The sequence below is a fragment of the Haliaeetus albicilla genome, chromosome 14 (genome assembly GCF_947461875.1).
Source record: "Haliaeetus albicilla chromosome 14, bHalAlb1.1, whole genome shotgun sequence".
NCBI classification, from domain to species: domain Eukaryota; kingdom Metazoa; phylum Chordata; class Aves; order Accipitriformes; family Accipitridae; genus Haliaeetus; species Haliaeetus albicilla.
In genome coordinates, this window is record NC_091496.1 from 12153319 (window position 1) to 12181105 (window position 27787).

Below are 27787 nucleotides of genomic sequence, written 5' to 3' on the forward strand. Positions count from 1 at the left end.
TTAAAGATACGACTACTGAGAAAGATGAAAAATAAATTATGCAAATGTTTCAAAGATATATAAACCTTTTTTGCTTCAGGGCATAAACACTGATTCACAAGCTGAAAATTTTTCCCTTGAGCAGGGTTATTCCCAATTTTGTTGCTTTAAGACATTCTGCACATTTCTTTGAAGTGTGTCAAGCTAGAACCTATCTGAACAAGGACAGAGATCTATCCGTATCTTGGTTTTGCTCTTGAATGGATCATTTTAATTCTATGACATCATAACAGTACATTTTTATGTCCCTATATAAATCCTTGACTGTAGCATCTCCAGATCATGTGACAGGTGAAAAGCGACCATTTGATTTGAAGGCTGAACACAGAGGTTGAATGGAACTTTAAAATTTTCTTTAAGCACAGGCTATTGTCCTCCTTCTGAATTAAAGCAACTAGTCTGACAAGAAGTCAGTCAGCTGGACAAACAGAGGATTTTTAACACCTCAAGATGGGCAGTGGAGCCAGTTCTGAGAACAAGGAGTCAGCCAGGAGATCCAGGGAACTGGAAAAGAAACTCCAGGAAGATGCAAAGAGGGAAGCCAGGACAGTCAAACTACTACTGTTGGGTAAATAGAATAAAAATTGCTCATAATGCTTTTCCATTTAGGGGTTATTTTGCGCTGGAATTATATTTGAGTACAGTGAATTTCCCACCTCTCACTGTTTTATTGGAAGAAGACAATCCTGTAATATATGCACAAGATGTTTTCTGGTTGAGCACACTCATGAAGTCACAAAGAACAGGCTGGAAATGGCCATGTCACTGCATGTATTAAATGTTAAATATTATAAATTTTTTACTTTGAAAAGATTTGAGAATTAAGAACCTACTGTTAGAATAAATGTTATGGTGCTTGCTTACGCAGAAGGTAGCATAGATTTATCTTTTTTTTCATGGATCTATATGCATTCATTTGCAGGAGGATTAAGTGAGATAACTGGTTACATAGAAAATCCACAGGTGTCACAAGGTATTGATATTGTTTATTTTCCAAACTGTTGCACTTCATTTTTTACAGAGGCAGAAAGTGACTTAGAAGGGCTTTCTTCAATGTATAAAAATGATATTGTGGAGAGTGGAATGGAAGGTAATGAAATGAGATGAAAACAGATGAATATACTCACAGACTACTACTTCTAACTCATACTATGATCAATTTAGTAACAGCCAGCAGGTGTAATGGCAGATGAAAAATGATTTTTTTTCCTTGATTAAGCTTTATTCTTCTCCCTTTTTTTCCCATGATACTGCGTAGCCTACAGAAAATATCCAAGAGCACAATAACACTGCCACCCTCTTAATATTTTTCTTCTAACAGTATGATGCCTGTTATGAGAGTTTCTCAAAATGAATAGAAAAACAGGCTTTGATCATTGAAATGTTTCTATTTTTCCTTCTTTGTAACCACAATGCTTACAAATGCTTTTAAAACTGACATTTATTCACACTCAGCCAGATCCCTTAGATAAAGTAAATTGGCTTAACTCTGTTGGTTTGTATCTTATGCAAAAAGTCTATTTATACCTGTTGAGAATCTAACTATTATTATTAATAAAGAAATAAAAGAAAAACACCACCATGCAGGTTACTCAAATAATAATAGGAAAGTAGCAGTTTGATACACTTCATGTATCATCAGTATTCAGATTGCAGCTTACAAACCTTTTCAGTCCAGTGGAGAATACAAAGATTTTCTGTGCCACATTAAGACAAAATATTGCCCCTACTGAGGCAAGCTTGAGTTGGTCAAAAAACAGAATAATATTTTCATTTAAACTTTCATAAGTTTCAATACTTTCTATATATTCTTACAAAAAGGAATTGGCATATCGAGTTAAAACCAGGGTCCATCTACTCCAGCATCCTGTCTCTGGGCTTGTCCAACACTGATCCATGAAGAAGATGTAAGGAATCCTTTAAGAGGAATTTATAGGATCAAAAGGAATTTATCAGATAAGCAGTTCAATTATATATTTTGATCTTCAAGATTTCATGCCTTGGCAATAGTACTGGCAGCTGTCTTACACTACGGTTTTAAATATAGGACTATAAATAGTCCTATAAGTAGGACTATAGTTTTAAATGTTTCCTAATGTATATAATCACTCTTCTTTTGACATTATTAATATCAGTCTCAAGATACCTTTGGTAAAATACTTTGAGATTAATTGCAAGCTATGTGAAAAAGATTTCTATTTCATTCATTTCAAAGCTGAACATATTTCAGTTTCATCAACTATACAAGCACTCTTTTCTTAGACTAGATGATCATTGGAATCCGAATTACTTTCGCTGAAGTCTTCTTTATGGAATATATTTCTACAATATCTTCCTTTATTCATGTCACAGATGATAAAGAGCCAAATTTGTCAGTGGCTAATGTTTTGGAGGGTTTTTTTCTCCTGGGGAATTGTTACAAGAGATCACAAGGACTTGGTAGAAAACACGTGGGAGAGAGAAAAAAAAAGATTATAGACTTAACAGATTGAATTTTCTTGTTCTTAAAAAAGCAAGAGGTGAATAAAACATGAGTCTGTTTTGAGCCTGTTGCACAGCTAGAGTGAAATTGTGTCTTGAACACCTGGAATCACAGCTGCTGAAGCAATGTATATAAGGGGCACCATATAGCCTCTTCCATAGTCAGCCAGTGAAATGGCCAGATAGGAGAGGATTAAATTTGCTATGTTCAGACCTGTACCTGTTATCTTTCCATAACTCTGAGGTTATGGAGATTATTCAGAAATTACTCAGAAATTATTCAAACTTTACACTTGATAAATCAAGGGCAAGCTCCAACCAGTCTAGTCCTGCCCTAGTCCTAGGTTTCTGTTCATTCAGACCATACGTTGCCTCTATATTACAGACCAGATGTCACCATTGTTTCTTTTGCAGTAGGCAGATTGGTAAAAAATTCTCAGGAAAAAAATGGATATGTGTATCATAAGTTTTTCAGTGTGATCATTATGCTCTTATCCTTAAAATGTAAAAAAAATGTATTCTGGCCATTTCCTGAAAGGTTTATTTAATATCTAGTCTGGTGTCTCTACATCCTCCAATAGGTCCCTTTACAAAAATGAAATTATATCCAGAAAAAAAAGACACCACATTTGTTTATGTTAAGTTCTATGAACTGGGCACACACATTATCTGTGTTGAGGTGATAATTTACAGTTTATATGACATGCACATAAAAACTGGGGTTAAATTATGCCACTTTCTGATGTTCCTCATAAGTTGTCCAGGAGCCAAGAGTGTTAAGTCCTGTGTTACGTGTTCCTGTGTTGTCACGGCCATCCCATCCCCCCACCTTGTCCACAAATCTAGCCTCTACATATTTATACTTCAAAAAAATCAGATCGGTTTATGAGTCTGGAACAAACTCCAAGGTGAAAGTTTTATTTCCTTTGTATCAGGGCCATATCTTGCCTACCACATGGCACACAGTTTCTGTACTTCGTAGGAGGCCAGCTTGCAATTTATTTGTGTGCAAAGTACAGCGCACATTCCAAACGTGGCCAAAACAGCTGGTGGTTACAGTGATTTTTCACAGAAATAAGAACTTAGCTTCAGTTTCAATAATCATTAAAACTTTGAACTTATTTCTTTTCAAAGTATGACTCCATGGCCTCATTGTCTACAGTTTTCAGCAGCAGGACAAAACTCACCCTCATTTGAGCTGGTCGTCCTCAGCTCACTTCACTGATAAATACTCACTTTTAGGGCACAACCCACCCAATTTAATTTAAAATCCTCAGCTCACTTCACTGATAAATACTCACTTTTAGGGCACAACCCACCCAATTTAATTTAAACATCTGCTTCAGGGTGAGAAAAACTGAAGCTGTTTGTTTGTTTTAGTTTTAGTAGCAAATATTTTTCTCCACTGACTATAAGAGGTCTCTGACAAGTAGTCTGAATGTAGATGTTTATAGCATAGACATTTAAAACCAGTTAAATGAATCAGTTACTGTAGTACTGAAGTCAGGTTTAAGTTCCTGTTATTAACACCTGCACTGGAAGCAAAGCCTTTGAGCACAAAGACAGCCCAATTATGCTATTGATTGGAATACACTGATTTTCTTTTTTTGGGGAGGGGGTGGAGGTGGGGGGCAGCATTTAAGAACCTTATTCCCTCAAGAGGGTTAGATCTTAGAACTTTTCTCTACCTTCTTTCTCTCATGGAGAAAGTTTGCCGAGTTTAGTAAGAGGACCAGGAAGATAGTTTCCAGTCTAGTTCAGTTTCCAGAGCTCTGAATGGCACAGACCAGGCTCAGGCAGAGGTGTGAAAACTTTTCTGATTTTAATTTGAAGATTTTCTTTTCCTGCTTTTTGCTGTTTATGTCATTGTCCGTGGCTTTCCTGACAGGTTTCAGGGCGATTCCCACCAGGCTGCTGGGGTCAGCTCCTTTGCAGCTCGGGGCCCGCAGCCGCACGGCTCGGCACTGCTTCAGTCTCCTCTGCAGCCCCAGCGGGCCCAGAAACATAATGGGTTTGGGTCTTGGGGTGCCGTTCAAAACATTCAAAACAAGAACAGAGGCAGGTTACAGTCTGGCAGGGTGCCGTGTGTACCACACCACGCTGAAGGTGGATGTGGCGTGCCCCGGGGCACGGCGAACGCGATCTCTGGGAAGACGCGTGGGAGCAAACTTCCATCAGCTTTGCTGGCAGTGGGAACACCTACACCTCCCAGGAGCAGGGCCAGAGTTTCAGGCATTGACCAAGGTTTCGATGCCTTTATTTTCTGTGCCTTTATCCCTCTCAGGGAGACTTGGCATGCAAATAGAGACAGAGAAATCAGAGGTAAATGTGAAAAAGCTAGAAGATCCTAAATGTGTGAAATGCAAAATACAGGCTATGGCATATTATCACTGGTCTCTATCAGGCTGAGCTATAAATCTTCACAGGGACAGAGAGTTTTTCAAAAGCCAATTAAACTTTCCAAGCTTCAGGACAGCACTAAGTTTGGCTGAGCTCCCCTCTTTTGTTCAGAAAATCTGGGCTCGGTCATAATTGCCCTTTTTGCTGCCTCCTAAAGGGAAGCTGCCTTCAGCTCCCCGTGCAGTCACGTAAGGGCTGTCACGATGCACTCTTGCCGCTGTTTCTGCGAGCAGAAGGCTGCTGCGGTGGCTGGAAATGCAGCTCGGTCCCTGCTCTCCTGCCCTGGGGCCCTGGCTGGAGGAGCAAGCTGCACAGGAGGGGAAGGAAGAAAGGAAGCAGGTGCAAAGTAAATCGTTTCGGACCCGTTTCCTGGGGTGCAAATGCCGCTACGGCTAACATGATACTCCGGAGTGAAGCCCAAGTCTCAGCGTCATCTGTTGTTTAGATAAAGGCATTACTGGATCATAAATTACAGATGAGCAGAGGTAGGAAAAGGAACGCAAAAGATCTAAATTTTGCCTCTCACTCTACTTTAACTTTTCCTTTCAGATCTGGAAGAGAGGTTCATTTCTAGATCATGTTTCCTGGAATCTTTCCGTGAGGTGAATGTATGAATTCTCAGCCCAGCCTGCTCTCTTCCCTACAAAAAGCGTAACAAACGCCACCTTGCTGACAGGGCTTTACCAAGTTCTTCAGAAGGGCATTGAAGGGATAGTAAATGATCTACAGCAATTTGCATTTTTTCCAAACTGTGGCAGATGGCAGCATCAGCCTATTTTGCATGGGCTCGTTTTTTACTCGCACTTTCTGCCGTTCACATCACGGATTTTAGAAAATGCTTTGCGTATGGTTTGCTGTCTGTTGTGATTCATTTGAGTAAATTAATCCCTGTCATTTAAATGTTATTAGCTTTACAAAATCTGTTTGGAAAGTCTGTAATCAGTTTGTTCCATTCACTGAGAAGCCCTCAGTTAAAATAGCTATGCCCCAGATTTCCTCTTTTCTCAAAAGTATTTGACATTGTCCAGTGAGGTAAATGATAATCTGCAAAGAGAAAAGCAGTGGTGATTCCTGTCCCATGGATTCACAGGAAAAGTTAAATCCTCTTTTAAGGAGCTTTCAAAATCCAGCTGGTTTGGCAGTTCTTGCCAAGCCTCATCACTCTCTCTGACAGAAGATGATAGTCACTTGAACTGATTTCCAATGCAGAAGGTTTGCATTGTGATTACTCACTTTCCATGAGATAAGAAGGGCAAATTAATCGTACATAATCTTACCAAACCTACGCCCTAGTTCTGCAACTGGCTGTGCAAGCAAATGCCTGTACCTCTCCACCAGCTCTGGGGATCTCCTGCAGGATCGTTCCCAAGCTGGATCTGTTGCGTTGCTCTGCAGGTTTCCCACTTCCAGCCACACTACTTCATAGCAGAAGACCATGGGGCAGAGGAACTGACAAAACACCAGTGTCAGGACTTTTGCTCATGTGCTGCCTCTGCATCATGAGCTAGACCACATACAAGTCTCCACGCTCTGTTTTGCCACTTGCTCAAAGAGGCTGGCTAAAGAGCATGGAACTGCCTGGTTTGGCTTACAAAAGGTCATGATACACATTAAATGAGCAGCCACAAATCACGTAATGAACGGGACACTGACAGAAGCTGTACTTTGTTCATGTTTTTCTGCCCATCTGCCAGGGATGAAATCAAAATATGACCCATATTTTATTTCCTTGATAATTAAAGAGTCTATTTTTCTCTTAATTGACTGATTGTTCCTTTCTTTTCAAATGTCCCTTTCCTTTTCAGAATTAATACTTTTACCAAGATTTCATTATTTTTAAGTCTGAATGGACGCTAGGGAGGGTTATAGTTAGTACAGTGTGGATCTAAAACATCTGTATGTCTCTTCATAGATACAAAATTCTGTGTTCCAGAGAGTTATTTTTAATGCTTGCCACTTATTCATGTATCGGTCACATCTTCTCAACATTCCCCTTCTGCAGGTGCTGGAGAGTCAGGAAAGAGCACTATTGTAAAGCAAATGAAGTAAGTATATGAATATTCATATCAGTTGTTGAATTTGGTATTTGTCATATAAGCTATCTAGCTAATGTCTTACTACAATATTTATGCTTATCTGAATCATTAAAATCAAGTTCTCATTCAACCACATAAAGAAAAACACAAAGTGACTAAGACACACAGCTGGATTGGTAATCAAATCTGTCTGATCAAATCATGCTCTGGTCCAACTCCTTACTGAAGACCAGGGAAGCTTCTTCATTGGCTTTGGTAGGAGTTACAGTACTGTAGTGACAACACGAATGTACAAGACAACCGCCCGTGGCAGATCCACCTAGCCTAGTATCCCATCTCCTGCAGTAGCTAATGAAGGATGTTTTCAGAAGATCACCAGACCAGACAAGCAAACACACAGTAATACTTGTGCTGGATGCCATGATAGTATCTGATGATCCATGACTCAGGCAGCATCCTGCACCAGAGACAGCATCGCTGTACTTAATAGCCTTCGGTAATTCATGCCTATGTTTCTCTTGAATCTTTTTTGAACCAATGTAAACTAATAACATCCACAATATTCTACAGCAAGTAGTTCCACAGTTTAATTACATATGATGTGAATCATCTCCAGGTGTTCAATTTTAATTTGGTCCCTATTAATTTAATTTGATTTCGCTGGATTGCAAGAGAAAACATTGAAGTATTTACATTGTATAATAGCGCAAAGTCTTTTTTTTCCCTTTTTTTTTTTTTTTTCCCCCCAAACTGGGCTCTGTAGATCATTCTTGGTCTCCACAGTCTTATTCCAGCTCCTGCCAGTGGTCAGAAAGATTGTTCTCAAGTCTCCCACAGCCCAGGTGAGAACATTTTTAGCCACCAGCCTACACAGTGAGCAGCTGCTACCCACCATCTAGCATCGGTAGGAACAGCCATGAGAACTGCTTTTAGCAAGGAAAGTATCACCCCAAAAACTTTTCAAACAATAATCAGTCTGGGAAAAAACAGTCTGTACAAGCTCAAATGCAGAAATCCCAGTTCAAATTCAGACTGAATATCTGGTTAGGAAGATCTTGTCACTGCACCATAAATCTACTGCAAGAATACTTGTAGATGTTTGTTCAAAGTGCACATGGTGCCACACAGACTGAAGTCAGCAGATTTATTTGCCCTGGTTTCAGAGGAAGGTCAAATTCGTATGCGTGTGTCCCCATTTACAATTTACTACCACAATATTTTCACATATAATAAACCAGGCTAAAACTAAATTCATTCAAGTTACTTATTTAAGGGTAGCCAAAATACTAATCATGTATCTGGTTTAAATAGATAATCCACCTGAGTTCCAGAGGTCATATTTACACAGGCAGCAAAAGTCCTCCGTTACTGTGTAACCTGCTAAAATATTGCTGTTGTATGTAGCCTTATTTTCATGGACAGTGTCCAGGTCTTCCTCCTAGACCTGTCCAAATACAGAAAAAAAATTACGCAGGCATTGTAACTGTTTAGACATGACTCCACTTTGTAAGCACCAATCTCCTCCAGTGTAAAAATCAGACTGTTTTATGAAATCAGCAACATTATTCTCAATTGAAGTTCTTTTAACTATTTCATATCTTCACCAATGCATTTTAAAGAGTGAATTAAAAAACATTATGTTGTAAGAGCAATTTTCTACTATTTAAGCAGCTAATTTTATAATACGACAGATTCAGAACCATCCATCAAATACTTTGTTAACTCTTTTGGTCCAGTTAAATGGTGGATAATTTTATTTCTCTTTTGAGTTCCAATCAGAAGACCCTCCCTATTCAGCAAACCATTGAAATGTGTTGTGCTGAAAGCTTTCCCAAGTAGAAGCAGCTTAAAGATGTTCCTCTGAATTGAGCACTTTAAGAAGGCTGATAACCCTGAGCAGCATTGAGGAAGGGGCAGAAAAACGCAAAGCTGAGAGTCATCTTTAAAGCACTGTGCATTTATAAGCTGTCAACCTGATCACAAATATGAATTATTTTACAAGAAAACTGTTCATGAAAATTATCATTTTTCATGCAAAATCTCATCTTTCTGTCACAACCAAGGACTTTTTTTTTTTTTAAAGGGAAATTTTTCAGAAAAAAGCCCAATTTCAGTAATTAATTTTTTTCAGTGAAGCATAACATTTTCAAGAGAAGACTGATAGCTGCTTACAAAAGAAGTAATTTTGCTGAAAATAAAATTTTCCACCAAAATCAGGGTAATTCTACTCCTATTAATATAATTTTCTAATTCATAAGCCTCATTCTTTCCAGACTGAAGAATTCAATCAAACTGAAATCCTTCCTCTAAGCTTTGCACAATATCTTCTGATGCTCAAAATATAGATATGCAGCAAGGCACTAAAAAGGCTAAGATGGTTATGAGGGATAACCAAAAAGGAAAAAATATAAGCTTCTCCGAAGCTCTGTGCTTCTGACTAGATCATTTCCAATGTATGATCTAACTTTTTTAAAACCAAGTTGAGTATTTCTGTGCCATGCTCTAAGTTAGCAGTACAAACCTACTATAAATAATTTAGCGAATGAAAAGCAGGGAACAAAATATTTGGTAACTCAGCATGCCTGTTGATATTGAAATAACTCCACCTATCTGGTGAGAAGCCCTCCTTGTATGAAAAAAAAACAAAAACAGGAGACTAACTTTTTTCCTCCAATAGAAATATAATTTAGATATTATGACTGGTAGCCTAATACCTCATGCCTTCAGCATCCTGCATTTACTTTTTAAATGTTGTTTATTTTTTCAAGGAAGATCAGGGAACAAAATTTTCCATTTGCTAAAATGCTTCTTCTGGCCATACAAGATGTCAGCCTGTTTTACAATCCTTCCTTAAGAATGACAGATCTTTAATAAAAGCAGCAAAATCTACTACTGATTTAACAGGCTGCCTAACATACCTTCTGCCAGAGGACATAAATACATTATTAAAAAAAAAAACCAAACAACAATGAAACAAAAAAATCCCATGAAAAACCTCAAGCAAACCCAAGTTTTCTTTCTGTAATTACAGAATCTAGTTTTATTTCAGAATCTTATATTTTCTTCCTTCCTTTGTTCTTCAAAGGGAAAGCATGAAAATATAAAATAGCCATTTGTGGACTGTGTTAGGGCCTTTCCTTCTCCCTCATCCCAGATTTTTTGCAGCCACAGGCAAAACACCCATCTTCCCAAGAAATCCTGTTTTGGCCACTGCTGTGAGACACACAAAGTAGTTAAACCAAGTTAATGTGCTTCAAGGCATTTGAGTTTCTATATATTTCATTCCATTATTTATAGAAAAGCTGCTGCTTTCACAGGTAGTGAGGGTAAGAGTGAGAAGAATATGCTTAAGTACCAGGGCAAGGTTCAACATTGATGGCGGCTGAAATTATTTCTTGTTAAAGACGATCTGACCCATTAAAGGAGGCCACCTACACCAGTAAGGAGCTCTGGGCTCCGTGGTGCTTCACAGACAGGACATCGCTTAGGCCATCCCCAAGCGGCAACCCAGATTATCCCGTGCACTATGACGGAGCTACATTAGACTCCAGTAAGTGAATAAGCCTCCCCTCTGAACAATTCTTATTTCATTCAAATCACTGTGTTGACACAGGGATACATGGATATTTCAGAGGATGGCAAAAACCAGGTTCACTAGTATACCAGACTGCATAACACAGCTCCCCTTTTTCTTTCTCCCAAGTTCAATAGCATTCCTTTGAATATTGCAGATTTGCTTGAATTCATGCTGAAAACAGCATTCAGAACACCAAATCTGCAACAGAGTTTATAGATTTGCCTGGTCTAGAAGTGATTGGGGAAACATTTAGGGAACCCTTTTTTCCTGCAGATGCTACTCCTACAGACACAAGAAGGCTACTTGTGAATTTTCTGACATCCATAAATCAGAGAGATATTAAGACACATTCAATCGTGTTCTGGGTTTTGTGCGTGTGTGTGTGAGTGAATTATTTTCTGACAGGGCTGACCTCTCCCCTTGGAGGGAGAGTCTCCCCGAGACACACACCTACACTCATTCTGGGCTAACCTGGCAGATCCTCTGTCCAGACTGTATCTCTGGCAAGAGACAGAGGAAAAAACCCAAAACCCCAAAGCCCAGAAATTACTTATTTAGTAACCCGGTCTTCATCTCTTAACAACTGAGGTGAGGAAGAATAGAGCCTTGGTTCCAGCAGCAGCCACAGCAGTTTGGTGTCTGTTCATTGAGAGTATGCTACTCCAAAATGGGTGAAGGTTTCATCCTTTTTCACAACTCATGGAAAAAGATGTTTCTGAGTCACAATATAATCTGCACATTGATCTTGGAGAACTTTAACCACATGCCATTCTCCAGTCGAGGAGGATCATGAAATTATAATCCCTCTATCATAATTAGATTAATTGAATTTGACTGCTAAGGTTCTTTGTCCTCTGTAATACAGGCCAAATCCTCTGGAGTAATATGTATGCCCCCAAAGCCTGTATATAATAACAGTAACACCTTTCAATAACTAAAAATTGTAACTGGTGTACAAAGAAATAGTGAAGATTTTTTTTGTTGTTTACTTGAGGAAGTACCTCACAGTGTAGAAATATTTTTTGCAATAATTTTTCTACTCTAGGTAAGATTCTGGATAAAAATGAGAATGATTTAACAAGCAATGTGACAGCCCATGACTAACATTGTAGATTCCAATAATACAAGATTTGGGATCTAAGTACAGCTATGCGTCTTGCCCTATATCTACAGTAATGGGCCTGGGTCTTGTTCTGAATTTATACATTATCTGATATTCACCCACAAGGCAAAAAAACAATACCTATTCACTCAGATGGGGAAGTCAAAACCTAGCCTCATAAATTTAACCACACATAGTTGCAGAAACTTCTGGTTCCCTGTTCCAGCAGAATAGGCAGGTCAACCATTGATAATTGTTTTTCCAAGGGCCAGATGGATTCATTTCCTTCTCATGCTGACCGCAAAAGCATCTGATCCAACTTTTCATTACCTTTTTTTAACACATCCCATAAACCTTTTGCTTTCTATTTTTGCACCAGGATCATCCATAAAGATGGTTTCACCTACCAGGAACGCATGGAGTTCAGACCTGTCATTTACAGTAACGCAGTGCAGTCTATCCTGTCTATCGTGAAAGCAATGACTAAGTTAGGAATCAGTTACGAAAACCCAGCTAGAATTGTGAGTATGACACCCTTTGTCTTGAAATAGGCATTAGAATACAATTCTTTGTAATATAACAGTAGAGACTAGTAGAACAAAGAGGGTTCAGTATTTGCTTTATGACAGTGGCAACTAAGTACTGCTTGAGTTATCTGTGACAAGATGTCCTTAGTTATTTTTATTTTCCCAAGACTGATGCCTGAGGTCTAACTTCTGCACAAACTGCCATTTTGTTTGTTACAAAAGAAATGTTCAACTTGCAAAGATGTAAGAAAGAAGAAAAAAAACCCTTTTCTTAGCTGCACAGTCACTTATTTATTGCTATTGGGAAAAGTAATAAATATTTTCCTTTTATGAACAAACCTTGGGGCTCAGCCATGTAAGGAAGGGTCATCTAGACATGTCGGGAATATTTCAGTTTGGCATTGCTCCTGGAGCAGAGACCTCCCTGTGCACAGAAGCAGCGCTGGCGCATTGGCGCTGCAGAGAAGTGGAGTCTGTCCTGACACAGTCAGCAGCCCTGTGCACAAGCACATAGAGGGAAAGCCACAGGAAGAAGACCTGCTACCTCCTGGCAATCACGCTGAATTTTCAGGGACAGAAGTAAAGGAAAAACACGTTCCCTTCTTCTCAGTGCAATGATTTAGTCTATTGCCTGTAATTCAGTCCTTGCTGACAATTTCTCAAAGGCCTGTCAGAAAATCAGCTGGTTCCAGTTTTGGCAAATTGTGCCTATTCCCTAGAGGTTTCTCTTAGAGGGAATTACATCTGGTTATCTGAAAGAGCTTTTCTCGCTCCAGAAGTCTATATTTCATTACAGTGATGTGGTACTTTGACCTAAAAAATTATAAACAAATGCTTCAAAGGTTACCAAAGCTCATACAGTCATTTGGCAAAATAGGAAATAAATGTTTTCTTCCTGTATCCTTTTAAGGGTCCGTGAATGCAAGTCATTCAAACAAATGTAATGCTGCCCAAAAGCAGCACACAGAAAATAGACCCATGTGAATGTGCTGCAACTTGGCCTGTCTCCTCAGTTGTGAGAGACACGTGTACCACATAAGGACCCACCTACCAGTCTACATGGCCTAAGTCAGTTGAACCTTGCAGCACCTAGCCAAAAGTCCTGGCTCAGCCTCTAATATCCACTACAAGGTCCAGACTCTGTTTGCCATCTGTAATTGAGATATGTTCTGCCTGAGCCCTGGTGCTTCAGCTTCTTTCCTCAGCCCCACCAAACTTTCTGAGAGGTTTATACATGTTCACTCATCATCTATCATCTATGCCAGTTTCACAGACATTATTTTCAAGGGATTTCACAGCCTGGGGAACTGGGAGTTGAAAATTTTGTTAAATAGCCCAGTTAATTTCTTCACATAATATATAAGCAAATGCAGAAAATACAGCTTTTGTAAGTTTATCACAGTAAACCCACTCTTACTGTCATTGGCAGAATAGGCCTCTAGGAGTACAGTTGAATACACCTGTATAAAATATTTGCAGTGCCTGCCTTCTTTTCCCCCAGAACCACATAAAAGTAACCTGGATGTGAGTTTTAAAGAAAATTGAAATTTTGGTCACATTTATTTGAATCGCCACTAAACATTGCCTTTTCTTCCAAACCCAAACTTAGCTTACATTTTCTGTAAAATCATAAGCCATTTACAAGCTTGAGTTGTTTTGATATAAGCTTTGATTTCAGCTGGACTTTGTTCTTGCTGTCTTCTGGTTCAGATTTAGCTGCTTAAAGTCATCTAGCCCAAAGACTGGGCTTATCTTGGGCCAGAAAGCAATGGGTTTATCCATGTTCCAGGACCGCCTGCAAATACCTCTTACTGGTCCTGAAAGTGCCTCAGCACGGAATTTTGAACAACATCTGTTCTGGGGAGAGGTATTTTTTTCTTCCTAAAGCAACATTGCAATCTATCTTTAATATGAAAATCATCTGAAGTCTGTCTAAATGCCAGAGAGAAACAAAATATGGTATAAATCAGGGTTATGATAAACTCAGTCTGCCACTATCTTCCCTTTTTACGTAAGCATCAAAATCCACAGTTGCCACCTTTTGCATAATAATCCACGAACATGTACCATACACCTGGAGGCTCTAAGCTCAAGGCTTGTTGCAGGCTGTTCAACCACCAAATCCAATATCGCAGGAGGAGAGCTATAATCATTAAATGATATGCAGTATCTTGAAGGGAGAACGTTCCAACTCTTATCTGGAAGCTGAACAAGTGTGCGCCCTGCAGAGCAGCCCTGGAGACAAATGAGGGGCACACGGGAGAAAGCATGACTCGGCTCTGCTGAGCCAGCACCGAGCGAGAGGATGGGGCTGTAAATGGAGCCGGTGTCGTTTAGTGCAGAAGGGCAATTGTACGGCTGTCCTCCTTCCTCTTCTGAATGAAGGCAATTCTCTAGGGGTTATTTCCCCCTTTTTTTTTTTCTTTTTCTTTCCATGCTAACTCCGTTTCTCCAATATTTTAGAAAACCTGCTGTGTTTTCTTTTTGATCAGTCTCTTACTTTTACAAAGTTTCCATAAACTGTAATTTCTATTGAAACATAAAGGTATAGTACATTCCTAAAATAAATTTGTTACAAGTTATTGTGAAGATATTTTCTATTTTTGAATAAAACATGCTCCCTGCCAAAACGGCGTCTGTCAGAATGCACTTCTCCTTTTGCAACTATTGACTGCAAGTCACTTCAGTTGTCTACTTACATGGCTAGGAAGGAATTATATTCTATAATTATCCATTGCTGTGACACTGTATCAGATTACCCTATTTTAATCATGCTCTTTATTTACAGTACATTCCTAAGCTGTTAACCACTGAAAAGAAATATTTTTAATGTAATACATTACTTGAAGCCTTTTTGGATTGACTGCAAAAGGAAGAAATTACAGAATAATACATTTAAAATATTTGGGATTTTATTCAGTTAGAGGTTTCTTCCTCCTCAAAAAAAAGCATATGGGAAATGCATTTACTAGCTTTATTCACTTTGCCACATTTCTCACCGTGGCCTAAAGTTAGACATTTTTTCTTCCACATACATTCAAAAATATATTTAGCTATATATTTCTGCTTTGATGTAGTTATAATATCTTTAAGTTTTAAATATCCTTTTTAATTTAGTTTTTGATACCCCCCTACTCTCTCTTACAATAAAAGTCTTCCTTCCAAGTTGGACCTTTTGTGAACAGCTATGGTAAGATGAAACTGAGCTCTTGTATGAACAAAACAAAACAATAAAAAGAGGAAAACTCTGTGTATCACAATTTAAGTCTAACCTTGGCACTAACTAGAGGGAAGCGAGCTTGTAAAAGGATGCTTACATGCACAGGTGAGTACAGCTACCTGGAAAAATCAGTGAAAATGAGAAATTTTGCCCCTGCAACACATTGTAAACCAAGCACGTCTTCAGGGAGGTGGAGGGGCACAGTGAGTTTGCACAACATTTACTGAAATTTCTCTTTAGGAAGATGAAAGGAAGCTGTGCGCCATGGCAACAACTCTGGAGGATGGCGACATGTCTTCTGAATTGGTTGAACTCATCAAACGACTGTGGAGGGACGGCGGGACGCAGGCCTGCTTCGCAAGGGCAGCGGAGTACCAGCTCAGTGACTCGGCAGCCTAGTAGGTGACACCAGCCGCAGGTGCTGACCCGCTGGCTATTACCGTAACGGACAGCGTAGGAAGGCTGGCGACAAGAACTCTTCCTCACGTGCAGAACAGCCTATGAAAATTATTGCTCACTAACCTGAAAAAGAACGAGGGTTTTTGCTGACGTTTATAAAGTATTAGAAATGCTTAACTGAAGGAAACAAGTGAAAACAAGGAATAATTTCTTTCTGTGAGTTTGTTTAAACTGTAAAAAAAAAGTCTATTCTCTCCCTAGGTAATTCCAAGATTGACAAAATGAGGAAAAAGGCGAATTGAAACAGCTTAGGTTCTAGTTGTACTTTGAATGTACACCTTTCAAGCTGCTAAACATAAGTCTGGAGGAAGCTATAGAAACTTTCCTCTAAACTAATCTGGCTGCACGGACGGGTATTCCCTGGGCCGTTACCACCGCAGCATCCAGCTGGTCTTGGCCAGCGGTGCTGCAGCCGCTCTCCACCTGACGGCCCCCAGTTCCCTTTCTGCAGCCTGGGAAGTGGCAGGCAGATAAGCAGGGGAGTAGGGCTGCTCAGCTCCAGCTCCACAAAGGGTCACCGTTCAGCTGGAGTACATCTCCTAGCTTAGATGTAGTCAGTAAGCTTCAACTTTTCAGGATTCCCTGGTCTGGTTGCAACAGAACAGCTGTTCTTGCAGGCTACACTGGTCCTGCTCTGCTGTTTTCTCCCTGAGTTCACAGGAGACCAAGAAGGGAGTTGTCACCTGGGTCGGAGTTTTCCTAGAGTGCGTAAAGTCAGACTCTACACCTGGGGCAGAAGGTTGTTCCAGCTGAGGTCCATCTTCCAAGATCTGCAGATGGCGGTTTCTCTGCTCCTGGAGCATCTCGTACAGGCTGAGGGCACTTGCAGGGTGAAACCTCACAAGGTGTTGGGTGTCCGTTCTACTCAGCAGGGAAGGCATGATCGGAGGCTGGTCCAGGAGCTGGGCAAATGGAAGGCAGTAACAGCTCACTAATGGTAGATAGTAGAAGGGATATACCATGAAAATATTAAAAATTCTTTGTCTCTTTATATCTTCAAAGCAAGAATGAAGACCTTTCTGCCAGATACCTAAACAAAGAAAATACTGCCTGCATTGATTTGTGCCTGATTTGGCAGTATTTTATGGCACCCTTGTATTTCTATAGGAATAGTACAGAGCAATCTTTTGTTTCCTAATACATCCTTTCTGACAGCCCACACTGCAGTTCCCAGCACTAAAAGCCCATAACAAGTCAGTCATCATAATTAAAAGGAAAAACACTTCTAAAAACATTAAAAAAAACAACCAACCAAACAAACAAAAACTAACGCAGGAAAAAAAATATTACACTACGCCTGGCAGATTAGGCTCTGTTGGCTAAAAAGAAGATAGGATAGTCTAAAGTAATTCTCTTTCAGTGTTATGGGCTGTGTCATGTTTTAACCTGCAACAGGTTTCAGTATTTAAGGGAGCTAGTACAGTCTGTAAAGGAGCCAATAATCATTATTTATTGCTAGAGTTACATTAAAAACAACAGTGATATGTTTTTCATCTGCTTGAACACTTCTGAAAATCCTGCTAATCCTCTGTCTTCATCCTTCAGTACCTGATGCTTCTGAAAATCTAGCCTTTGGCTCTAAACCATTAAAATCAACTTAATTTTTGCCCTTGCTACTGGGCTTCTAATGATCAATTCAAAACCAGCTAGAGTCAATCAACCATCTAATGCTACATTTCAATTTCTTTTAAAACCAACACCCTGTTTCTCAGCTGCTGTGAATCAGCTCCTACACAGAGTATTGATTTATATTGTGTAAACTGACCTTCTGAGGTTGTCTGCTCTGAGTCTTTTCATTATTAATTCATCCTGATGAAGTTTGATCACTGCCTTTACTCTGTGTGTTTTAATTGAAAAAAATGAGATCTTCTGAATAATAGAAAATCCCATCTATGTCAAATTTGGCTGGAATGTCTTCCTTAGACTCACCTGGAATTAATCCTGTTTTAAGATGGAGCAATGGGTAAGGAAGGGGCAAAATCAGGATTATAAATCATGACCTTAAATGTCATTGTATAGCTACCAGTAGTACATGGCGCTTCTTGCTTGCTCAGTTATTTGTCTCTCAGGGTAGGATTTGCCTCACCTCATTCAAGCCAAGGAAAGATCAGGCATTTAGACTAACCTGCTAGTTTGCGGTCCCTCTTTTGCAAGTGGAGAGTTGGCCTGCAGAGTGTCCCCTTGGAGCTGCCTACAGCTCTAGGAAGAATCTGAAGATGCTTCTCTTGCTCCATTAACTAAATAATTAACCTGGTCTAATTTTTTATGCAATTACAATTGGCTGTGTTGAATTGAATTTAGGTATTTGTGACTAAGAACTATCAGATCTTTACAATGAATTTTATATACAAGTGTTTATTTTAGTGCTTACATGTTTTATAAATTGCAAAATGTCTTTTGTTTCTGTGTTCCACAAAAGTGAGCTGAGCTGAGTTTGCCTCAGGCCCTACTCAGAGAACCAGAGCTATATTGCATAATTTTTTTTAAAACAGATTGCTTCCTGGACTCAAATAATGGGCAAACATTGGATTACTCAGATGAACTTCAGCACTCCTTGCTGAGTGGACTCAGTTTATTCAATGTAAAATTAGAAAACCCCATTTCCAAGCATTACTCACAAATCTCCAAATGGAAGATTCTAGCTTTAAAAAAAATTATTTTTCTTTTTTTATTTTTATTTACAGATCTATTAAATATTGCAGACAGGTATGATGAGCTGTGAGGTTTGTTTTGGTAGTTGTCTGGTTAAACTGAACAGCAGAACTTCACGCTGGGCAGACTTTGTGTTAGAGAAGGAAAAAAAAGGCATGAAGCCTAATAAACATTAGAGAGACTGTGTTTCTTTTGTCAAGAGACAAGAGGCTACAAATGGAAAGCAGCCAACTGGGACACCGAAAGCTTGAAAATGCTTCAACCTTTGTATGTGGTTTCTTGCCTGTGGCTTTATTTGAATATTAGTAGTTAAAAGGTAGGAAGCTACCCAGACATCACCTCTTCTTTTCCTTCTCTCAGTTCATAACCTCTTTACACAGATTCCTAGACCAGCTAGTAGGATTTCATAGGCTCTGTCCAGCCATTTTGAGAAAGCTCCTTGCTCCTGGAAGAGAAAGGAGAAGGGTTGCTGGTAGGACAGGAACAGGCTTCAAAGATCTAGTTGGCATTCTCGTTTCATGCAGATTTTATCTCTGTATGCCAGACATAAAACCAGATAATCCACTCTTTTCCATGGGGTTGTGAGAATACTAGCCTAGGGGGGCCTCAGCTTCATTGAAGCTTCTGGTTTTGATTACAAAATATGTTTTTTTAAATTATCATGTATCTTCCTCTTGTAAACTGATAGGTCTGCAGGGAAAACAGCCCCTAAATGTGAATTCCTCCAAAATATTAGGCCCTCCCTCTCACTTAGGAAGGAAGATAATGTTAAAACACGTCTGATAGGCTGTAATAACTTCTAGTTAATGTGCTTCTGCAAGATGCTTGAGGTTCTTCCTCTGTGGTGGCAGCAAATGGACAAAACCCCTTCCCTGAAAAGGTAGGTTTTTAGCATCCCTGAGGAAATTAAGGATTTTCCTGGACTGAAATTCTCAGAAAGATGTTTATCATATACAACTAAATTAAGCTTCTATATACAAGGAAAAAAAGAAAAAAAGAAAAAAAGAAAAAAGAAAAGCTCTGGATTGTGGATCTACGTTGTATAAAAACCAATAGTATTGTATTTTAATGTGCAATTTACACGAAATATTTAAAAGCAGCTCAATATGAAGTGATTATGTAATGTTCATTTCACCTTTTGAATTCACTGATCACCATTTCTTTTTACTCTCCTTAGTTACCTCAACGATTTGGACAGGTTAGCAATGCCAGACTATGTGCCTAGTGAGCAAGATGTTTTGCACTCCCGAGTGAAAACAACTGGGATTATAGAGACTCAGTTTTCTTTCAAGGATTTGAACTTCAGGTAGGAAAGCCAGTTTTCTTGACAGTTTTCTGGGGTTTTATCTTTCTTAAGTATTTTCTTTCAAAAGTATTGACCTGTTATAATATTGGTAATCGCATTGTGATATCCTTGAATCCACTCTTATTTAATATTTTGAAACAGCCAAAAAAGCAAGGTATTTTAGTACCAGTACTCCAAATTTAAGCATATAATGGACTGTTATTAAGAGATCTCAGAATATCAGGTTCTAAAAGGACATTTTACATATGTAAGTGTCTAAAAGCATTATTTGTATCCTGCCATTTGAATAATTGTTTGTGACATTTATGAAATTTGCCTACATAAACGTCCTTAACAGCATGCAAAACATTTGATGACTACTAATTTGCACGCACTCTCAACCTTTCACTCTCTTCTTTTGAGAATGGAAATAACTGCTCTTAACACTGGAATGCATTACAGCTGGCAAAAAAAGAATAATTTCTGTCCCATGGGAAATTTCAGTATTAGCATGCATGCCTTCATGCTCATCTAAAATGAAAAGCAAAATGTTCAGAAAAAGTCTTGAAAATAATGTCTCTGAGAAATTTGACTGAAAAATAACTGACAGTTTCAGATACTCAAGATTTTGTTATGCTTGGTGAACCAATTAAAAACATCTAATTCCACATGAAAATGTATTTGAATGAATTATGATAGTTTCAGTGTTCTATAATGCTTTCCTCTAAGGACTGAATTCCATTTAATTCTTAATTTAAAGGCTGGGGTGCAAATTGAGGAATTTAGTCCAGACAAGAAACTGCCTGTAGAGACAGATAGATGTATAAAGCACCATGATTATAACTTTTAGATTTTTCATTGGGCTTCATTTTTTCTTCTCGTGTGGCAATTAAACATCCCCCAAACCATCTATGCTTTGACACAATGAAAATTACATATACAAAATAAGATTCTGAAGTAGATGCCCTACAAATAAATTATTATCACCTATTAATACACTGATCACGTGTGAAAATTCAGCACTTACCCACAAACACTACAGTGCAGCGTCATAGACATCATCTTCTTTTTCTCTGATTAACTTATTTCCAGACAGCTTTGTACATTGGAAATCCGAGCATCTTCAGTTACAATCATAGTTTATGTACGAAATAAAATCAGGATGGAGAAATAAATCATCAGAGTGCAAACCCTCTTTGACATGAATGCTACCAGTCCTGATATTAGAATAACAGAATTAGTGTCTAGGTCCAACTGAAATGCAGCACAACTGACAATTAAGTTACCTGAATGTCTGTAAACAAGAGGAAGGCTCCTAATGCCACCACAAACACAAAACCCACTGTGTTTAGCCTCTCTGCTATGCATCACAGTAGTGTTATGTGAGTAAATTCATTGGTGGTTTTAGGCACTTGAGTAATACAAGGTAAAATCACTACAAAATAGTCTGAGGGTTTGAGCTGCTACAGAGACGCAGAGCAGCTATAAATCCATCTTAACCAGCCAGTTACTGCTATTTTGCACTGCCAGAGCAATGCAAAACAGCTGGGGGATCCTGATGACTCTGCAGTTAGTTTGATAAGTACCATAGAAACTTCTATAAAGAGACGGAACACTTCCACATTCAGAGTTTTGGTTGATGTACTTAAATGAGGCCTGAGGTCACAAGCCATACGTGGATAGAAAGAAAACATGAACAGATGCTTCATTCACTAAACACTTGTCCCTCTCCTGAACTGAACGAGGCAGAAAACATTCTGTATCTGTGCAGTAAAAGTCTAAATCCCAGTACTGCTCCAGGGAACTGAATTACAGTTGCACAGACAACATCTCTTGTTATTTGCTATCTTCTTAGTGGTTACGTTGCTGGTTTAGTGTAATTTACCTTTCTTGTGGTCTTCAATTTATTTCACTATTGTTGACTTTGATTTCCAGAGCTCAGAACATACTTAAATATTTTTAAAGGAAGGTTTGATCTCCATAGGTCTTCTCCTGCTGTCATTTCCATTGATGTGCTAGGAAGAGTTTGACTGAAATCAGGCAAGCTTTATTTTAGTCTTCAAGTCTCACTATATGTACCATTAGGGCAAATAAATATATATCCAGCCCCATATCTGTAGCTAAGTTTTCCAAGAGCAGTGCTGGGAAAATATAGAGCTTTTGAGACTAACTTTGTCTGTCTTGGTAAAACGAAAATATCATCTCAGAAATACATTTTCTACCACTCACAGAGGGACTTCAATTTTACATGGGCATATGCTACATTCTAGGCTGACATGAGAAGAGCTAAGCAAACTAAGGTTAGTACAACAAAAACTGCCCATAAGCATTGCCTCTGGCCTTGATCTTGTCCTATTAATGAATATTCACAGGGCAATACGCTCAAAGCTTGCAGGAAGTGAATACAGATTCATATGATTATATATGCTTGCAAAACTTTACTGCAGACTAAATTTTGAAGCCTTTTTCCCCCCATAACCCTGATTTCAGAGTTACATACCACAAATCAAGGAAGACGCATAATGGCACGTGATTTGGGGGCACTAATGGCAGCCAAAAATCAAGATGCTTTATTCATACTGACCTCACTCTTCAGTAGGCATACTGAACTCAGTGAAGATATGCTTGGAAGGACGCCATTACTGTTACTAAAATCTTGCTCCACAACAGCTTCCTGATTTCCTAATAATTCACATTTATAGACACCCAATGATCAGAGATGAAATGTACTAGAAAAAAAATAATTTTCTCTAATTACTCCTCAGCTGCAGAAACAGTTCATCACAACCATTGGGAAGGATTTCATCTCTTCTAAGCAGGATGAAAAATGATTAACAATAACCTTTGTTTCCATCAGCTGCATTGGCGATGGTGAAGAAAACAGAGGATCAATATACTGCAAAAAATGGTGTTTCAGTAACAAATTATTCGTGCTTTGTTTATTACTGACATAATTTTTTCATACCGAATCCCGATATTTTCATTGCTGTAAAAACCGAGCTGTGTTTAGTTTCCAGATACTGCAGGAGATACATCAGAGACTAAGATCTAATGCATTTTCTTGAAGGAAGGGATAATGCAAGAGGGGATTAGGGTTTACAGCTTTAACTTCAGCAACAACAGGCAGCACAGGGAAAAGTCATCATGTACACAAGGAAACAGAAAAAGTAAGGGTAGGATAAATCTGATTTTTTTACATGTTCTTTCTCCCTTGTAATGCACTTAAAATGTTCAGTTTTGGCACTTTTTATGTCAGAAAAAGAGTGAAAAGAAAGCCCCATCCCTTATCACTGAAGAACTGCAAATGTAAGTGGGAACTTTGAAAGCTAATGCTAACCAGAACAACGGTAGCGTTGACGACAGCTCCATCTCAGCTGGGCCCTAACTAGGGCCCTAAGTAGGTCCCAGCCAGGTATGCTCGGTTGGCTTTTGACCCCATATGAAGAGTCCATAAAAAGTTCATATGACTACCCAAAGGTAGTAATTTCTGGCAAAGACTGAAGGAAATTAATGCAGAGGAGGACAGCTCTATGTTTTCCTCTCTACAAATGAAGGGATTCCTGCTCCCCACGAATTGCTGCTTAAACAGCAGCTAATGAGATTGACAGGGCGGAGACCCCCCCCACACAAACGCATGCTGCAGGTTATACAGCTAGCTAAGTGATCGCGCCAGGGCAATGAATAGATGACTAAATATAGATCTACGCTAGCCAATTAAACATAACCAGTGGGTCAATCCATGATCGGCTTCCAGTCACATGTCTTACTGATCAATGTGTCCATTCACTACAAGCAAAACTATGAAGTAACAAATGACTGTGGATTTGAGGGTCTTTTGTCAATGTTTCACGTATGAACTTTGTCCTGAATAAATCCTTGCCTGCAGGGCTTAGTCCCGCACTGAGCTCTTATGCAGAGCCCCACTTCCTCAACACAGAGTGCCACCCGAAAGTACTGAATGTATTTCCTATACACAGGTATTTAAGCCTTTACTTTTCATTTTATGCCCACTACAAAGCCGTAAATAATATATAGTACTCCTTGACCTGTTGGGATAGAAACAGACCAATATTTGGAAAAGCTGGATATTTGACTGTCATTGATTTCCAGTTGCACTCTGCACATTAACAGCATGACTCTGTCCTTATTAGTTAGTGCTTTACATTGTACATATGTTATTTTTTCTGCAAAGGATGTTTGATGTGGGTGGACAGCGATCAGAGAGAAAAAAGTGGATTCATTGCTTTGAGGGAGTTACTTGCATCATATTCTGTGCTGCACTCAGTGCCTATGACATGGTTCTGGTGGAAGATAAAGAAGTGGTGAGTCAGAAGAGACAAACAACCCTTTTTGCTGCTAAGTTTTAATGTACTCTCTGATGGCATATCAGAACTATTCCTGTTCCCTGATAACCATTTAAAGGCTATTATGCTGTATTGGTTCTTGCCGGTAAAGAACATTACAGTAAAAATGACATATGGGCATGAGATTTGTCAGTCTCTCAAGTTTACCTTTTGCATCTCAACAGAACAGAATGCATGAAAGCCTTCAGCTGTTCAACAGCATCTGCAACCACAAGTGCTTTGCAGCCACTTCCATTGTGCTGTTTCTAAATAAAAAAGACCTCTTTCAAGAGAAAATAACAAAAGTTCATCTGAATATCTGCTTTCCTGAGTATAATGGTAAGTTTGGGTTTTTCAGAAGAAAATACATTCAGATGATTAGTGCAGGCCATGCATTAAAGACTCATATTTTGACTCAAGTCACCAATATATATAACCATTTAAATGCTAAGCATCTTATCTAAGCATCTAGCCTTACTCTCAAAGAATGGTATGGGACAGACATGGTCAGAATCCGGTTCATCTCACCTACTCATCATGTTTATCCTAGGGTGGGGTCATGTCTCTCTGGAGATGCTTATTTCTCTCCCTTGGCAGTAGACGAAGCTGAGAGACCTAGAAGTTTCAGATGGCTGAAGTGTGGTGTGATGAACCCAGCCAATACTTCAGTACAAGTCACTGGCTTATCATTCACACACACCATAACTGGATCCAAGGTTTTTTGTCCCTATTTTGAAAATCCATTCCATAAAGGAAGCCTGCCTCCTTTTGCATGTCACAGTAGTGTCTACTGGAAATAAAAAACAGCAGCTGTTCCCAGCTGGTGCAAGACAATATAGGAGGCTAAGTCAGAAAGTGCCATAAAAGCCAAAATCTGTCAGTATTTTAGTATTAACCTAATGCATTTGGGATAGGGAGTGTCCAGAATGAAGCATAATTAAAGCAATATTGTTATTAGAAGATGGGTTCTGCGCACTTCCTGAAAACCAGCTCCTTCACTCCCTTTCCCAGGACACATCAACACAGCAACCCCAAATTACTCAGTGCTTCACTGGGATAATCAAATATGTGCTAGACTCAGTGGAGCTACACCACTTTACGCTGCCTGAGGCTTCAGACAGGATGGGAGCCAGCAAGGGCTCTCGGCACAGCCTGCCTCCAGGACTCCCATCCCGCTCCAGACCTACAGCGAGTCCGCGGTACCAGTGTTTATACCTGCTGTTGTTCTAAAGGAGTACTACCGAAAGGCAGAAAAGCTGCATGAAGAAATTATGACTGAATATATAAGCATCTCAATTTTCCCTTTTTCCTTCTTTATTTCTTTATCTCTTCATGTTTGTACTTCCCACCAATTTTGTCTGCTATCTACCTGATTCCCTTTGACTTTACGCTCCTTCCTTTTTTCTTCTGTTTCTCTCACTTTCTGCTCTCTCTCTAAGGTCCTTAACTGTTTCACACTGACTTAGGAGCATTTCACTTCAGAAATGAGGACTTCTGGTTAGGGATTGAAATTTAAATTTAGGTGGGCAGTTTAGATACAAAATTTTCACACCTATTGCATGAAGTTCATTCCCTTTAGAAAAAAAGAAAAGAAAGAAAAAAAAAAAAGAAAAAAAGAAGTCTTGTTTCTTAGCAGCTGTGAGGAAGTACCAGTTGAAATGTGTCTTCTCTTTCTTTTACCGTTCTCTCCACTAGGACTAAATACATTTGAAGATGCTGGAAATTACATCAAGAAACAATTCCTAGACTTGAACATAAGGAAAGAAGATAAAGAGATATATTCTCACTTGACATGTGCCACAGACACCCAGAATGTCAAGTTTGTATTTGATGCAGTCACAGACATAATAATCAAAGAAAATCTGAAAGACTGCGGGCTTTTCTAGCTCTTCATTCCCTTGCTCATAGCCTGACTTCACCTCAGTCCACTTTCCTCTCTTCATCCTGTGTACTGACTGAAATAAAAAACTCTAGGGAAGAAACAATATCAATTAGGCTTTCATTAGCTGTCACTTGAAGCCTTGGGTATAGCCTGAGCATTGCGGACCAACACTGACTTTCTGTATGTCACAAGAAGATTGAAAAAAATGTTCCTGCTCCACAGAAATGCCAGCCACTGATAAATCCTACTGGAATCAAAGAGAAATTACTATTTTAATCAATACGATTTGAAGGTAATCAGCACTTCTCAGGAAACTGGGGATACTTCAGTATCCTGTGTTTTCTAGTGACGGGAGAAAAAAGATAATATATAGCAGATAACTGACTTTTATTTATATTTGAAGCCTTAAAAAAGCATTAAACAGTATCAATAGATAATTTCCATTCAGTACTCTCTCGTTTTCATCTTACATACACAACTAAAAATGACATACCATTAATTCAACAAAGGCAAACCCCCCAGACTTAACTCGTGTATGACAAAGAGCAGTGCAAATCTGAATGTTTAATTATACTGTTTTGTTAGAGGAGCTGAGGAACACGTACATAAAAATTAAACGTGTAAAATTGACAAATGCTGCTATCCAGTTTGGAAAAAGTAAAACACAGCAAGATGGAGGCAAGTTTTTTGAATCCCTAAGGGAGAAAGCAATATTACAGTAACGATCAGCTCCTGCATAGGCCATACAGGCAAGTTGAAACATTTATTTTTTTTTTTTTAAATAATTAAAGATGAGACTTTTTTTTTTAATAATAATAATTACTAGTCCTGCTGCTGGACAGCTTCTCCGGTGCCCTGTGACTGCAGTAACCATTTCCACCAGTGCAGAGCAGATATAAACCCACCAGTCCTTGCGGCAAAAACACGTCCTTGGACTTTGGTGCAGAGGTACATTCTCTATGCAAAGAACTTGCTAAGGAAGAACTGCTCCCCTTTAGCTGCTGATTTACTGTGACTATAACTACAGAAAATATTTAACTACGTTAAACAGAATGGGAGTTCTAAATATATTCAGCTGAGTTTTGAAATTTGGTCTGGAAACAACACTCACTTTTGAAATCTGATCACTGACAATTTTATTTTTTTCCCTTTTTCGTAAAATACATTTCCATATAATTTTCACCATACACTCACTGCGTCCTGGTTAATCTAATTACTGAAAACACTAGAATAGGCAACTTGGTCAGTGAACAGCAGAGTCCTGCAAGCTGTCCCCATCAGCCAGGCCATCGGTGCGTGCAGGTCTCCCAGTAGAAGTAGGAAGCGGAGAGCTAAAACACATCTTGCACTGCCTGGATTTCTATTGCTGCCTGATCGGTAACGCTTCACTTGATTAATTCCTTGTTTGTATTGAAAATAATGGATTTCCAGCGGTAAGGCTTCTGGATTCGTTTCCAGCAATAAATCTAGTTTAAAACGAATAATTTGAACCACGGTGACATCAACATTAATTTCGGGATGCCCTGAGGGCGTAATAAAAGCCAAGGTCTTTAAGGAACAAATCCACGAACAAACACATCTCTCAGACGAATTTTTCAAGCAAACGCCTCGGAAACCGGACGGCCTTTACGCCGCAGCCTCGATGCTAATACAGGAACGCCCGTACGGACTGGGCTGCCGACCCACGCCTTAAGAAGTCAGGCCGGCCTAAGGCGCGCCCCAGGAGAGAGGAGCGAGCTCTGGGCTTCGCGACCCTCCAGGAGAACGGGGATCCGCGGGGGCTG

The 27787-nt window shown here is 39.2% G+C and overlaps 1 protein-coding gene across 1 annotated transcript; it reads left to right on the forward strand.

The window, feature by feature from the left end:
- Positions 1-216: 216 nt before the first annotated feature.
- GNAT3 (G protein subunit alpha transducin 3) lies at positions 217-27429 on the forward strand. Its single transcript, XM_009917668.2, has 8 exons — positions 217-607; positions 6923-6965; positions 12015-12156; positions 15623-15780; positions 19671-19799; positions 23971-24100; positions 24307-24460; positions 25817-27429. Exons 1-8 carry the CDS (start codon positions 490-492, stop codon positions 26005-26007), a joined length of 1065 nt encoding a protein of 354 aa, XP_009915970.1. The 5' UTR covers positions 217-489; the 3' UTR covers positions 26008-27429.
- The last annotated feature ends 358 nt before the right edge of the window (positions 27430-27787 follow it).